Source organism: Triturus cristatus, chromosome 7 (assembly GCF_964204655.1).
Source record: "Triturus cristatus chromosome 7, aTriCri1.1, whole genome shotgun sequence".
NCBI lineage: Eukaryota > Metazoa > Chordata > Amphibia > Caudata > Salamandridae > Triturus > Triturus cristatus.
The window spans coordinates 627,399,469-627,416,611 of record NC_140590.1 but is presented as its reverse complement, the minus strand read 5'-3'; the positions used below and the strand labels follow the sequence as shown (position 1 = coordinate 627,416,611).

Below are 17,143 nucleotides of genomic sequence, written 5' to 3'. Positions count from 1 at the left end.
CTAGCTTCACCAGCATCCAGTCCTGAATTAGACTGTATCTCTAATCCTTCACTACATGTGTCATGTCTGAATTTTCCTGCCCTTTTTCCTGAATCTCCTGAAGGACCAGCCAAACTTGTCAATCTATTCCCAACATATGGAATAACCAAACCATTCTCACCCGTCCTTTGCTTATCAAAAACAGGCATAACCGGACCTATGGTTACGGGTACCGTAACAGCGTCTAGAGTCTTTGTCAGTTCTTTGATCTTTTCAGTCAACTCTGATGTAGTTCTGGCTAATTCTCTCGTATTTTCGCCACTGCTTCTATTCTCTCTTTCCCTGAAAGGATTACCACTTCTTAACTCAGGTGTCACATTTTCTGTCTCAATGATGCGCACTGTATCTCTTATCGGAGAAACAACTGGTGTACTCTCTTCTGGTTCCGGTCTATATGGAGGTGGTCTTTTGTAAATCATGTCGTTCAAAACCTCATCCTCCTATTCATTAACTCCATATCTTCTCACTTCTGCCTCAGGAACCCTTTCTGTTCCCTCTTCAACTGTTCTCATAGGATATAATCCCTCTGACATACTAGCATCTCGCCATCTCGTCATTCGATCATGATGAGTTTCACGACCATGTCTCCTCCCGAACATATACCTATAGTTGCCTCCAGACCTCTGTTTCTCTCGCTCATGCACTTCCTCTTCCCATTCCACTAAAGCCTCGAACTGTGTCGGCCTTGGTCTTGGGTCAAGACATAACATCTTTTCCCGTAAATTTTTCAACACGGCCAGATTAAATGAACCATGTTCTGGAAATGCTAAAACTCCATCTTCCTTGGTATACCTAACCCAATTTTCCAACCATATACAGGTATGATATCCATATCTCGCAGCCATGAAGGATGCAGGCGTTTTCGATGGAGGTAACAATTCACCCTCTCTCGTTTTAACATCTTTATCCTTGTCGAACCATCTTTTGATTTTTCCAAACAAAGATTTTTTCTTTTTCTCTTCTTGGTAATACATTTTAACGCTTACCACAACTTTCTAATCCCTTCCGTAATACAACTGCACAATATGATTTTTTCCCAACCAATAACCGTGCGACTCACACTAACGCACCAATCCTGGAACGTTTACGTCACTAGAATAGCTCTACCAATCCTTGCGCGGCTCACACCAACGCACCAATCTCAGCGCGAGCACTATTCTGATCTAATATCCAATCAGAGCGCGGTCTGTTTGACGTCAGCAGTCGCTGCAGTCGCTTCTGTCTCCTGTCTCTTGTCACTCGTCTACCCCTCCTTTACAAAATTTCTCAGTAGACTCCGTGTCAAATTTCTACAAAATCTATTAGTTACAACATATAAACATCTCCATTGTCTGCTTCGCTAACCACAGAATAGTAAAGAAAATCTATTTCACAAGAATCCCGTTGACACAGTAGCACATCCCTCTACTCTGCCCCTTCTAACATACATTCATTAATTGTTTCCTCTAGGACTTGTCCAAAGAGTCTTACAATCAACTAAATATATGAACATTCACGCACATTCATACAAGAAAATATAGTACATACACACAGAATCCTGCTTTTCCCGAGAACAGCGAACAATCTGCTCCACTACAGAATTATAACACACATTAACCAAGCAGCTTACCTCTACCCAGTTTCTCAAACAAGCTCAGAGAATACCTATTACTTCTCCCGCGATAAGCTTTAACGGCGAACCTTACGGATCCCTGGGACTTAAAACCAGAGTTTCACAGATAACCTTCACTACCATACGCACTCCTTATATACCAGAAATATCTCTAATAGTAACATACAACAATGCCACTGATTCCGAACCCAGACAATGTGACGCGCAACTTCGATTGTCACACGTTTTCTTTTCCTGCATACATACAGGACCAACAATCCCGTCTTTCCCGAGAGCAGCATATACTTCCCTCTGCCCTACTACGGAACTGCTACTAGCTCCCAAGTTCCAGAAGCACTACATATAACTCAACATGACGATTCCAACATATAGTATTAGTACATATACCAACATCAATCAATAATCAATAATCAGTAAGCTAATGTACAAGCAATCTAATCAGATCAAGACAATCATCAATAACCATCCTCACTCTGCTACCAGGAACTTGATGCAGATTGGGGTGTATAAAATCTCCCTACTTCCACGGATAGAGTAATTTCACAGTTACACGCACATACTCACCATACACTAGGGCCCATTTCACTAACATACACTCAAATACTCCACCAGCATTGAACCTGTGGAAAGAAAACTCCTAAACAACCCACATCTACACTGAGGTCGATAAGACCTAGTTATTGTAATTGTCATAATCCAAACAATCTATACAACAATAATCAAATAGAGTACTCAATAATCGACAAGAAATAATCACCAACACCGTATTTAAAATTATGATTCTTTATCTAAAATTAGTCAAAAGAAATTAATCCGAATAAATCATTTTCTCATAATTACCTATTCTAGCTAAATGTCAGAATGGGTCATCAGGACAAGTCTCTCAGTAGAAATCTCCCAAGTCACCGTCCTCACAGCATCGATCCTCACCAACGCAGGTTTGGGAAGAAAATGGCAAAGTGGCCTCCTACCCTCTCTAGGTTAACAATATTTATAATGAAACTTGCAATATTAAAGAAACATTAAATGTTCTACACGTCCGCCGAACCGCTGAGCAGAGCGAGCAGGAAAGGATGTAGCATCGCTACATTTGGAAAATCTCCGCTCAGGAAAATCACAAAAATAAAAAGACAGAACAGGAACCAAAAATAAAAAGTAACTTTTAACATCCACATTTCCTCGGCGATGACACAATGAGCTCAGAGTTCTTTCTTTATGGCTCCTGTGTCCTCCAAGGCTGTTCCGATACATCTGGAAACTCGCCCAGAACTGCTGCTGTCCTCACGGAAAGTTTTAACCAGGCAAGGACTGTGGTCAGATGTCTCGTGACCATATTCAGCAAGGCCCTCTCATCACAAATCACTCACTCGAGGCCAGGCTGCAAACGGCAGCCATTTTTCGTTAGGCCAAAATAGACCATCTTAATTGAAAGAGACAAAAACAACGTTACCACAGCATAGTGATTAAACAGTGTTAACCCCACTAATACCCTTATGTGTATGTAATTATCTAGCCTTTGCAACACAGGAAAGCATTAATTCAAAAGCGTTTTGTGCTTTAAAATAAACAGCACTCAGCAACGTTTATTTAATAAAACATGCACATTGTCAATAGGCAACACATACGCGTTCCCACGTGTAATTCTCTCTTGTTAATTCGTACATGTTGATAAGTAAAACACTTACACAAAACAAATAATTAATAATTAATAATTAATGATTATTAATGTTAATTATGACAAATAGACAAACCGGAGCTTAAAAACCCAATAGATTTTCAACAGAAAATTCTGCTCCAGCAATACCTCCGCCAAGGCCCCCATACCTTTTTCCATTTTTTTTCTCCTGGACTTGTATATAGTTTCCTCTGACACTAGTCTAGATCCCTGAGCCACAGGTCCCATTGTGGGGGCGCCTGTGCCCCCCAGCAACTGGCAATATTGCGCTTCGCCAACCCGGCTGCCATTGCCAACCAGATCTCGTGGTATCTGGACCAATCTGTGGGTCCTTTGATCATGAGAAGAAGCCACTTGGGCTCCACTGGGACCGGCGAACCCACCACTTCCACCATTGTGCGTACTACTTTCGTCCAAAAGGGTACTAAGTTCGGGCATTCCCAGAGGATATGATCGAATGTCCCCTCCCCCTGGCGCCCCCTCACGCATAGTGGAGACCGGCTCCTGCCGCATGCGAAAAGATTAGTTCGCGGGTAATACACCCAGTGCAACATTTTTAGTTGTACGAGGCGGAACCTTATCCGAATAGCAACTTCGCGAGAGCTTTGCAGGACATCCTGCCAGCCTTCGTCCTCGAGGTGACCGATCTCTCCCTCCCATCTCTCCCTCAGGGACACCAGCGGGTCAGGCATATTGTTTGAGTTTACGGTAAATAGTGGACGTTGGCCTACCAAGGATGGTATCAAGAAGGAGCCTGTCCTCCATGGGAGAATATTCTGGAATGGAAGTACCGGGGCGTACGTGGGAGCGCAGGGCGTGCATAAGGCGAAGGTGATGATAAATGCTGGAAGTAGTGCAATTTGTATTCTCGTTTGAGATATTCGAAGGATCTAGGGGCATCTCTCTTCCATACGTAGCCCAGGTATTCAATCCCGATTAATTTCCAGCCCTTGAAGCCCACGAGCCCCTTAACTTCTTTCAGGTGATCCCCCACCCATAGGGGGGTCCTACCGGTCAGGATACCGGCCCACATTTCAACAGTTTTTGAGGGGCTCCATTTCCTTTGTTTGGCATCATGTGGGCTGGAATTAGCAGAAAACTCTTAAGTTCTGATGTGTCCTTAAACTATATCTTGTCTGGGGCCACAAAAATCTCAAGACTAATGTTGTTGTCAAGTGGCCCCATGCTGATACACAGCTACTTCTGTTTTTTCTTTTTTTTACTACAACAGCACACCTCGACTTATAGGCCTTTACTCCTAATGGGGAAGTGTAACGAACATTTCCTTAATGCCTGTGCTATTAGTTAACAAGCCATGGCCAATCAAGTCACATGCCGCCATCAGCCAACAAAGCACCAAAAGGATGCTTTTAAGGAGATCGCACAGCTGACATTAGGACGAAAAACGACATGAAGGGTGGAAGCAAAAATCCGAGCCATGCCACACGCAGATATGACTTCCAAGATTTAAAACCTAGTTTTGTAATTTACAGTAGGAATGATAAGCTGTCTACCTACTATCCTGGCTGTCAACATTGCCATAGAGACAGACTGCCTTCTAAATTAAGTAAAACAGTGTTTCTTCTTAAGTGTGACGTGGACTCTGCCCCAAAAGGACATCTCTTTATTTGAGCCAGTGAAAATGTGCTGGAAGCTACTTTTTTGCACAAACCTTGCTTCAAAAAACGTGTAATGGGCCGTATGCTCTTCAAGGAAAGGTCGGTGTTCATTCTGTAATATGGCTACAGAGTAGTAGCTCTAGATTAGGGCATTTGTTTGATTTATTTTGTTCCTATTAACTCTAGGATTCGAGGCTGCAGCTGGCATAGATTTTGCGATTCTGTGCGATAACTGCAGCTTGGCTTCCGTTTTGCAAAGCTCGTGGCAGGCTGACTGTTTCACTTGTGCAAGCCGTGGCCCTGGCGATGGTGCACGCAGCCAGAATCTTATAGTAGCGGTGGCTATTTATTATCGCCCTGAAACTGTCCTGAAACTCACAACAGAGCAGATGTATTGCATGCCAGGCTAAGAGAGTGAGCAAGTCCTAAACACGAGACCTAAAGGTTATTTTGTTGTGTTCTGAGGTTATATTTTGTGGTTACTTTTGCTTTGATTGTCAGACTACGTGGGACAGTTCTATGTAGAATGTGGACCTTCAGTGGAGCCAGTTGGCACTGTTGCACTGTGCGCTTCAGTTATATATAGCCTTCTCTCATCTAATAAAACCTATGGAAACGAAATGGCTGCAGAGAGGCTTCTTCATAGTTCACTGACCAGTGTTCTTCAAGTCTAGTTTAGTGCATGCGCTGTTTGACATGTATGCCACAAAGCTGCCTTTTGGATTATGCAAGTTATGGGGCAACATTATAGCAGTGACCTACTTCAAAGTCTTTCAAGTTGCAGCCCCTTTGGATGGTTTCAATACAAAAAAGCCTCTACACAAACTCAAATATTTACAAAGATGTCAATTTCAAATAACTCTTATTTTTTATCATATAATGCAGTTACCTCCAAGAAGCATGTCTTCATAACCCCAAATCCGATATTTAGCCACTCAAAATGTAAAAATTGTGGCCATTTCCCATTAATCCTCCACGTTATACTAGTACTCCTTAGGCATGCCACTGCTCTTATGGCTACGTATTTCATGTCAAAAGTGACAATTAATGAGGGACAGGTATTCTTAAGGTACATAGTTAAACCATGCATTGCGAGGGGCCAAATTCGTTGTTTAAGTTAATGTTTTCTTTTCTCTTTGTTTAAATTTGGAAGATTTGTCCTCAAAAATTAAACTCTGGCCCTCAAACTGGAAAATTCCCCTCCTTTTGTAAATCTCTGGTAGATTATGACTCATTTTAATCTCCTACAGTATACTAAGTTGAATTTAAAGATCTGAGTACACTAAAGTTTCTAATATTCTACTTTCAGAGCTATGGAAGCTGTAGCAGTGTTACCTTACCAGAGACTCTGCTTTTTGTTTCTACCCTTGATGGAAGCCTGCACGCGGTCAGCAAGAGGACGGGTTCTATCAAGTGGACATTGAACGAAGGTACAGTAGAGCATGGCATTTCTCCTTAAATGCCAGTATTACATACATGACATTGTATTTTCTTGCTAAATGCACATCATTGTAATTGCATTGATGCTTTAATTAGGAATATGCATGCATACTTAATGTAAAGCTGCATTCACAAATGTGGGTAGAGAGATGGTGAATATAACGGCAATATGTGGCATTAGTTTTGTGTAGTTAAAATAAATGTACAATGCTGTAAAAGATACCAACGTTGGCTGAGCCAATAGCCCTCGCCTTTGGAGCCTATCTCATTTGCCAATGCTCATTGTCGATGCTAAGCAGCATCAATAAAAGGAAAAGAGGGCGCTGTGATGCGCCCACTGTTGGTTATCGTGTCATTCTATAAGCATTTGCAGGGGTGTGCCTTTAGAATCACCCAGGCGCTATTTAAAAAATGAACAATTTGATCAATCTGAGATCGGGCAATAGAAAAACAATCTCAGAAGCATTTTTGTGGAGGGCCTGCAGCAATTTGCTACCTGTCCCTCCAAAATTATATATATTAAACAAAACAGCTTAGTTGGGGGAGCAACGTAGAAGCAGATTTGGGGGATTCAAGGGGTAGTGGGCAAGAGACATGAGGGACAGAGCAACACAAGTGCAGGTGCTGGGGGAGGACACAGAAGAGAGAATGAGTGCCACGAGGAAGAGAGTTAATAGCGCATCAGGGACTGGAGCGGAATTTTGGCAGGGTGCAAAAGGAGAAACACATGAGGGAGAGAGCTGGGAAACGCATGCATTCTGATGGAGGGCTTACCCCCCAAAATAGTAGTTACCTAAAAGTGAGCTGTGGCTGGACACATGTCACCCAGTCAAGATTAATGACATTGTAAAATGTATTTATATAGTGCTTAATACCCCTGACGAGGCATTGAAATGCTTTTTGTGGTGAGTAGCACGCTACACCGGAACCCAAGATAAGTAATTAATGGGTTAGTACATTTATTTTCATTTTGTCATCTCTCTTGTGTTAGGATTGTGCTCTTGATTTCTTGTGTGTCTAATGAGTTTGGGATAGGGATAGAATGGAATAGAGGTGGATTGAATAAGGGGAATTAGTGAGCTGGGTTGTAAGTAAAGGCCATGTTTGCTTGTTAGTTGAGTGGCATGGTTAAAAAGGAGGATTGAAAGACTGAGAAGGCTGTTTGCGAGTTCATAGTAGTCAGAAAGTTTTGGTATGAATCTGATAGAAGGGATCAGAAGGACGCAAGGCTTTAAAAAAAAAAATATATATATATATATAAGGCAATATAAAAATTATATATAATATGTGTGCAGAAGGTGCATCACGTGTGAATATCTTTTACAAACATCATCTGTAACTAGTTCGGTTACGAGAAGGACCTATGCAATAAGGCAGCATCTTACATGTCGCTCAACATGCATTATTTATGTGATTCAGTGCCAACGGCAAAGATGTAAAAAGCAATATGTAGGCCAAACAGTGAATGACATCCGTACACGATTCAGGAACCACAAATCTGCAATAATTAATAAGAAAATTGACCAGCCTGTAGCCAATCATTTTAACCTTGTGGATCATTCACTATCAGATTTGAAGATTTTCCCCGTGGAACATGTTTCAAAGGAAGAACTACTGGACTCCAGGGAAAACTTCTGGATGTACCGTTTAAAATCACTGCATCCAGATGGACTGAACATTACTGACAACACAGCCTGATTACTGCATATCTCAAGAGCTCTCAGGACTCCATTGATTCCACATTCCAAATGGAATCTTCACTCATGCTGCTTTTTGAAAATTCAGCTGTCATCTGTGCAGCCACAGAGCAAACCATCTTGTACTACCTGAGGAAGGCGGAAGCTGAAACGTTGTAGTGGAAATATATTTTTGTTATTTGGCGAATCTATCTGTTTGAGTCTATATATATATATATATATATAGAAAAAACAGGCCCAGACCACAGCGTGTTGAAGATTTCAGTGCAGTTTATTGCTCAAGTTGTCAGCAATTTTGGCATAGTAGCAGCATTACGCGTTTCGACAGTAAACTACTGTCTTGATCACATGACATGCATGCGGCCAATCAGAGCTTTTTTTTCGGTGAAAAGACAGTGAAAACAGACACCATATGCCGCAATTTCCTGAAATCTCGAATGTAAACATATGACACAATATTAATTGACATATTGTTAGAGATTTACAAATAAGTATTTGTATACGGGCTAATGTGCAAAATTCGCAGTTTACAATAAAATAATAAATATGTAAACAGGGTGTAAGTGCAAGTGCTAAAAAGTTGTAAAAGATTAAATTCAAACACCGACAAAAATTTAAATATATATATGTATATATGTATATTATCTACTGGCGGTCGCCAGTAGATAGTTATAGTTAGGACCGTGTTTCCATAGGAAATCTCAAAATTCTATTTTGAATAACTTTGGCGCCGGTTGACGAATCCTCGCGAATTTTTCAAAACTAATGGGGCGCTCCGCTCAGCTCCTACCCTGAAAGTCTCGGGGGGATTCGTCAAGCGGGGGCCGAGAAAAAAGGGGGGTCCCAAAACGCGTTTTCCCCATGCATTTTCCCATAGGACCTTTAGTCGAAGGTACAGCCCGAACGGCTGAACAGAATTACTTGAAATTTGGCAGAGAGGTAGTCCTCAGGTCAGGGATGTGCCTTTTGCATATATGGAGTCAATCTGTTCAGTAGTTCCTGAGAAAATTGCATTTAAAAGCACATACATATCTATAGCCGCGCACCGTGCGCGCACCCTAACGTGCGCAAGCGTAATTCTGATTGGTGGTTACATGTCAGTCAACGTTCGAATCGGTCGAAATCAGGAAGTGTCGGCTGCCATTTTGTTTGTTTTCAGTGCGAGAGTGAAAAAGGAAGGTGGCGAACGTGAAAAGGGGGCAGGGTAGAGAGTTCCTGACCCCCTAGCCTTTGTCAGGGGGTCCCTGAAGGACCCCGAAGGCAGAAAAAAACATTTTACATTTTTTTTTTAAATCGCGGGGGCGCGCGCAGTGAAAAACAAAAAAAAAAATACTTTTTTAATACGTAGTTTATTGTTAAATATATTATAAAAATAATACAAACATAACTTAGCATTTAAAAAACCGTACAAATTCACTGAAAAAACTATAGGTTTCACACACGTTATAGTTAGGAATTAGCATTTAAAAAACCTTGCAAATTCACTTAAAAAACCATAGGTTTCACACATGTTATAGTTGGGTGGATATTTCACTCGTAAAAAACCAATGAAATTCCCCCGTTATAGTTAGTTCAGATAACTATAACTCGCGCAACCGCCACTCTATCACAAGGATGATGTCATCAGTGATGTCATGAGTGATGCCACTGACCTTGTCATGAGTGATGTAATATGTGACGTCATGAGCAGGATTGCGGGCGCGCGAGTTATAGTTATCTGAACTAACTATAACAGGGGAATTTCATTGGCTTTTTACGAGTGAAATATCCACCTAACTATAACGTGTGTGAAACCTATGGTGTATTAAGTGAATATATATATGTGTATATATATGTATACAGATTTTCTTCCTTCCTTTCTACCTGCGATAGCCAGTAGATAGTTATAGTTATAACCAACTTTTCCCATAGAAGAAGCATTTTTAGGTCTCGCGCCTAGCGTTGCACTGCGCAGCGGTGCTCGCGCAGCGAGAGTCCTTTTGTCCGGGGTTCAGAAATGGACCCTGGAATCGTACACGCTCGTGCGTGTGTTTTTTGTTTTGTCTTCTATTATTGGGTTTTCAGTGGCTGTATTTTTTAGACAGAGCACGCAATAGGCCAAAGGCGGGCGCATCGCTCCGCCCACGGCCTATTGGTGTCTGTTACGCGCACTAAAACCTATCTGGTTTTAATTATCGTGCCCAGACACGCGTGCACCATTGGCGGCTGTTTCTGCTTCCAAAAGCGATTGCTTTCGGTTTCGCGATCGCTTCACTTGTGGCTTTGCTTTCGGTTTTGCGATCACTTTACTTGTGGCTTTGCGGCTGCAATACAGTTTGTTGCTTAATTGGGAGGAATGCGTGGCTAATCTTTACACGGTTACAAGATAAAATAGCGGTTACAAAGCAAAGTAAATGAAAATGCGCTGCAAATATTTACTTCGTTACAAGGTAAAATAAATGAAGGCGGTTACAAGGTAAAAAAAAATGAAAATGCGCGGCAAATATTTACGCGGTTACAAGGTAAACAATGCGTGCCTAATAATTGCACTATACTTCTCTTTTTCTAATGTCGCGTCCTGCTTACTAAAATAATTGACTGTACCTGCTTAGCTACAAAACAAGGACTCGTTGGGACTAAGTCATACTTTCTGACTGGACTGAAAACGTGTGATTTTGAATAGAGTTCTTTCTGTTTCCGTTACCCGATTCCCTTAGGTTGTTTGTGTGTGTGGTTGTGGTTGTGGTTGTGGTTGTGGGTGTGGTTGTGGGTGTAGTTGTGGGTGTAGTTGTGGGTGTAGTTGTGGGTGTGGTTGATGTGTGTGTGTGTGTGTGGTTGTGTGATTACACATCACATAATTACACTGTATTCAATACAACATGAATACACTCCACATACTACTCAGTACTACATAATTGCACGTCACATAATTACTCTCTACTTAATGCAAGATAAATACACTCCACACAATACCACTCTGTGCCACATAATAAAACAACACATAATTACACTGTACTCAATGCAACATAAATACACACCTTTCACTCAAGTTTGTGCTATATAAAAAAAACAACAAGAAAAACAATTGCAATGCAATAGGTTTCACATTACTGAATCTTTGAGCTGCTATTGGTGTTGCATTATTATTAGCAATGCCAACAGCTCAAACTTTAATAATGCGAGACCTATTGCATTGAAAATGCTTGTTTATTTTGCCAATAGCTTTGGCGCCATTTGACGTAACTTCACAAACATTTCCAAACCACGTGTCCTATTTCGCCTAGTTCTGCATGGAAGGAAGTGATCTGTCAAGCGGGGGCTGAGACAGGGGGAGGAGGGTTCCCAAAATGTGTTTTCCCCATGCAAAGTCAATAGGGATTTTGCATTTTTTAACACGAGTACCGGCCCAACTGTTGAATGGACTTAGAACAAAGTTTGCAGGAAACTAGATCATAGTCCAGAAAGATCTCTTTGTAATTTGGTGTAAATCTGTTCAGTAGTGTTGGAGTTATTAAAGAAAACAAAATATAGATATCTAGGCAGAGCCGCCCCACGGATCTCATGGTTAAATCTAATTGGCTGCTTTTGTTTTGCTGAAAACTGCGCTGAATCTTCAAGAAATCTTTAAAACTAGTAGGCCAATCACTTCAGCTGTTGCCTGGAAAGATTTGGGGTGATTCGTCAAATGGGGGCTAAGAACGGGGATCTCAAAATGTTTTTCCCCATGCAATGTCTTATAAAATATGGCATCTGTGCTTGTTGTCTTAATGTTTGGTAATTGGATATTATTTTACGTTAAGAGGCCATACAAACCATAAGTTATAGTTTCTTACCATAAGTATAACTAGAAGTGCTGAATTTTTGTGGTTTTGTGTGGATAAACCGTCAACCTAACTATTGCATCCCTGTAAAAAGTAGTTTCTTTCAGTGAAAAATCAATCTCTTTCACTCACTCAAAAACCCGTGTGATAACAGAAGATGGTGGAGGCTATGCTCCAGGGGCTGACTCAAAATGGTCAAGGAAATCAGTCTAATAAGAATAAATATAGAGCAGGTCAAAAATAGACAAAGCAGTTGCGCTCTCTGAATTAAGCAGTTCATGTCGATAGTGTCTTTTACTGCTCATCTGGTTAGTGGCTTATTTCAGTTGCATCCAATTTCAGATTCTCACCATTGACTATCCTTTAGTGCAGCTCAGCTCATTATTAAAGCAATGTCGTCCCAGTGTTGGTCACCTTTGATTTGAGTAATGGCCATGGATACCTCTTCTTCAGTCAGTGCCATATCTAGGAAATCACTAGTTTAGGAATTCAGCTGCCGAATAGGTTGCACTTCTACAAAGTGAGCTACATCTTTCCCATCTATATTTTTAAAATAATTGGCAATATGGCGCAAATACCTATGCTACTTCTATATTGCCCTCATTAAAATCTCCATCTTTATCCTTCATTTTGTGCATTCATTTTTGCCATCCTCCCTATGTGCCTGCTCTGCTATTTGGTTTCTTGCTTTGTTGCCAGCATCATTTGTGTTAACTGAAAGAGTGCCTTTGCTACATTATTTACCAAGATGCTCTATTTCTCGATTAGGATATCTATACCAGGAACCTCTAACACCTTTCTGTAATAAGAGCTTCTTATATGCAATAAAAAACATCCTACGCTTCTAATATCATTACTTTAGTGGTCACTATTTGTAAGATTATCCGCAACTATCACCTCAGTTCATCAGGAACAGTTACAAGTACTAATGTAGAACGCTTGTTGGTGTGAAATACATAACAGCCGTAGCTGCAATGCCCCCTGCACAAGGGTAATAGTAATAGGTCTCCCCAACACAACATGCTCTATCGCTAAAATATCAGATTTAAACATAATTTCAAATTCAGCCAATGTTTTCCAAACCTCATCTAATGACTACTGAAAATGCACATTTTCTTGTCTTTAATTTTGATATATACATAAATTCATTCAACCAAGCAAAAGCTTCTAAATCACTAGGTTGAGCTGCACACAGAAGAGCTACTTGAAAATATTGGAGAGCTACTAGTACCTCGTGAGCTACTTATTAGACCAGCCTGATCTATACAGTGGTAATTGCCTGGGCCAGGGTTAAAAATATTGCGACCCTCCAGTTTTAAAAATGTCCACCTCCATGCCTTTAACTTTATGTATTTTGGCCTTATCTTTCCCGTCAACTTTAAAGTAACCTGCTAGGACCATGGGCCAGCAGGAGGCCTTCCTGTTCGATTGACTGATTCAGCTGCTTGTGCGCAGCTGCCTCAGAGAACCATGTTGTCTGTTTTCGGTTTCAACATGTTGGGTGATGGTGCTTCTTTTACAAGGCTAGTTTTTAAGTCTCCCACTGTCATTTGAGAGACATTTTGTTAGCTTTCAGTGGCTTAGAATCCACCCATTGCTTACTGTTTGTTGACTTTATCCTCACTTATTTACCTGCTTCTCGTTTGTCAGCTTGTGCAGGCTTCACTTCTTGTTCTTGTGTTTGACCCTCTATTGGAGCATGGACCAAGTACTTGTATCGTTCCCTTGCTTGTGTTTGAAAGCTACTTTTTTCTTTCTGTGAAGAACTGCATGAGAGTGCATATGTTCACAATCTGTCTCCCTCATGTGCTTCATCTCGACCTTGCTCAGTGTTGTCCTCTCCCTTACCTATGTGCTTTTGTCCCCCACAACAGCTCTTGAACATGAGTTGCTGTACACCCCCACATCTCTCTCACCTGTGCGCTTCTGGGCTCCACCTGTGCTCATGTTGCCCTCTCTAGCCTGTGTGCTTCTGTGCCCCTCCACCTCCTATGTTGCTCTTAATCAGCGGTGCCTGCTACTGTGCCTCCTGGCTCTCCTCCGTGTTTTATTCGCCCTCAGGCTCCTGCGCCATGTTGCTGCCCTGCCACATCCACCACTGGACTACATTAACATTTAAAAAGGTCAATCTCTCTCTGTCTCTGTCTCTGTCTCTGTCTCTGTCTCTGTCTCTGTCTCTGTCTCTGTCTCTGTCTCTGTCTCTGTCTCTGTCTCTGCCTCTGCCTCTGTCTCTGCCTCTGCCTCTGCCTCTGTCTCTCTCTCTACAGGACCTCATTAACACTTTAAAAAAAAAAACACGACTCTGCTGCTTGTCAGTCATTGTATAGCCGTGCGTGCATGTTTAAAGCATGCATGCGACTCCGAAATGCACGGCTCAGTGGCATGGTGTACACCATCTGCTAGATGCTCTACAGCTTGAAGGAAAGACATTGGAGAGACCAGTATGTCTCTAAGGTGAGACCTGGTGGGGTTGCCAATGTTCGTTTCTTATGCAGCCAATTGGAGAAGTGAAAAACTGGAATTCTTGATCATTGTCGCTTCATGGATGTATACATTGATTCGTTGCAAAAAAAATATTGTTTGTTGCGAGTTCATTTTACCTCGTGGCGTAGCCCACTTCAGGTCTGCCAGGCCCAGAGACATAATGATTAAAAAGATGGAACCCCTAAATGTGCTGCGCTGCCATTGCTTGTTACGCATAATCGACATACTGATGGGATTCTCTAGGATTTTGTTTCTTTTCTCCCGATATCCTTCCCTCATTCCATTCCGAGAATGGCAACATACCCTTAATTTCCTCCCCCTCTTCTAGGCGCAAACAAGGCCGTTGCTTAAGGCTGATCACCTGTCCTTGTTCATGTGCAGGGAAAGACAAACTTGGAAGCATCAGACGCTTTCTGTATGCTAAACATGCCTTCAGGGAATAACAGCACTCCTTAGTAGAGTGAACGATTAGTTGGTTTCAAATATATCATGGAAATGTAAAAAGTGTCAGCAGCCCTTTTGACACACTCTTTTTTTTTACTTTGATCCACTATGTGTTGAAGTCATAAAAAGTATCTGTAAATGAGAATTAGATTGTAACTATCTTGAGGACTGGTGTTCATTAAAACGGCGAGCAAGACCATAGTACACTTTGTGCAGGAGACAAAACTTTTAAAATGTTTCTCTTTAATTGGTGTATAGGCAGTTCAGTGCTCTGTCGTCTGTGATACGGTCATGTTTCTATAAGCCACGATTGAGACAAACCCCAATTTTTGGTATTCTTCAAAGTAGTCGCATAATCTGGCAGTCCTAGGTGGACAATGCTTCAATAATTCAGTCTGGATAAGATACAGCCTGCTACTGCCTGCAAGTAATATTGAATGGGACAGTCCTAAATTTGTAAAAGAACGAGTGTCCGTGCTCCAGTCTCTGCTCCGGTGCTGCTATTAACAAGCATTAAAAATGCAATAGGTCTCGCCTTTCATTAAGTTAAAGCCATTTGCTTTGCTATACAATACCATTAGCAAAGCAAATGGCTTTAACTTAATCAAAGGCGAGACCTATTGCATTTTCAATGCTTGTTTGAAGTTGCTACCCATTTACACTGAAAAGATTCTGGCATTTGAAAGGGCACACTTTACTCTGAATATACACCTAGCCTGATTCTTCGTATGCCTGACTCCTAAAGCTAATTTGCAAAACCCCCCAAAAAAAACGCCGTTCATTTTCGCATTTGTTTTGAACAGTCACATAAATTGTGGCAAAATATGATTTTGTGCTACCGGACTGTGCGAATTCTGGCTTTTTTCTCACTGTTTAGTTAGTCCTTTACGGAGATCTTAGAGTTGCAAGAACCACCCATGTACATATAGGTGGGCCTACATGCTTACTCCACTGTTTTATTTCCTCTTAAACCAACTTCATTTATATAAAGCTAAATGAAATTATTTGCAGGATCCTATTTTGCCAATGTAGAATTTCTCGTCTCGAGTCAAGTTAGATCTTTTATGCAGGACACAATTTACCCCCTCGCTATCCTATTTGTTTTACAAGTGCATGCTGGTACCAGACCAGTGCATGGCTAAACAGGTGCTTATTGTCCCTGTTTTATTAACAGTATTCCCTCAAGGTGCACTGATTAAAAGGTACCTGGTGCATAGTTGTTGCACCTTGAAAAGCCGGTTACCTATGCAGTAGATGGATTCACCTACTATACAAAGTAGGGCCTGCACCTCTTGGTAGGTGAAGGAGGTGGCTAAAGTATACGCTTTGTGGGGTGCTCGGGGTATATCAGAATGTGCAGGGAAGCAGGAATGCACCCAGTGCTGCCACGGGGTCCAAAATGGGACCGGAAGACAGACCAACCAGTGCAGCAGACGTATGGCGGATAATAATATTTGTCCAGACGGCAAACTTTGTAATCCGAGGCAGGTCACAGCCCACTTTGGCTGTTAGTAGACACCTCAATTGTGGCGCTGAGCACAGACCTCTCTCAGCCTGAAACAGTTCAGTGGCGAATAATTCCAAGGTTCTGCGGGGTAATTGGCAATCAATGTACAATTGGTCACCATAGTGTTGCCCAGAAAAAGTAAGAATAGCAACTGTTCACACAGATTCACCGTCCTTTGTCTGTGCTATAAATCGTATCTGCATAAAACAAGAAGGCGTAAAGTGTTCCAGAGTAGCTGCACAGGTAGTATTGATTTTAAAATTGCATTACTGAGCCACTTGAAATGAAAAGTGGAGTGGTTGCTGAAAGACTGTAGTGCGGTCACACATTCTAACGCAAAATATCAGGCGGCCCCCACGTTGCATACAGCTTAGAATTTACTGCACCTACTGGAAAGAAGTCTCCAGGACCAGGAGTTGGCGTAACCTAGAAACTGACACCCACACCATAATAACTGTAGTTAAATGTACGAATGATTTGGTGAATCTTTCAGCAATTGTAGTTAGTAAAAAGCAGTGATAGTTGATACTAGGAATATGTCTGTCCAAAATGCAACATACGCTCTTTGCAGCCACATTGGTTGGAAGATCGGTATTTAGCAGTACAGTGGACACTGCCCTGGCAATCTGGTGAACCCAGCATAGGGCTTCAAAGCAGTATGTAGTATAATTCTGTTGTCACGGCTTGGCCTTTCCAAGGATATCCATGAAGCAGTGTCTGGAAGACAGGAATCGAGTGAAAAAGACAGAAATTCTATCAATCTAAGGTATCTTCATATGTATAATAAGTTTAAGTGCTGAAAACTGCGAGTCTGGCACAGATTAAA

The 17,143-nt window shown here is 41.6% G+C and overlaps 1 protein-coding gene across 2 annotated transcripts in view; it reads left to right on the top strand.

The window, feature by feature from the left end:
- The window catches only part of ERN1 (endoplasmic reticulum to nucleus signaling 1), a 617,499-nt gene that overhangs the window by 205,591 nt on the left and 394,765 nt on the right, over positions 1 to 17,143 (top strand). For both annotated transcript variants that reach the window (XM_085617236.1, XM_085617235.1), the window contains exon 2: positions 6,255 to 6,375. In XM_085617236.1, the coding sequence (XP_085473362.1) occupies positions 6,255 to 6,375 (121 nt within the window). The remainder of the gene's footprint in view (positions 1 to 6,254; positions 6,376 to 17,143) is intronic.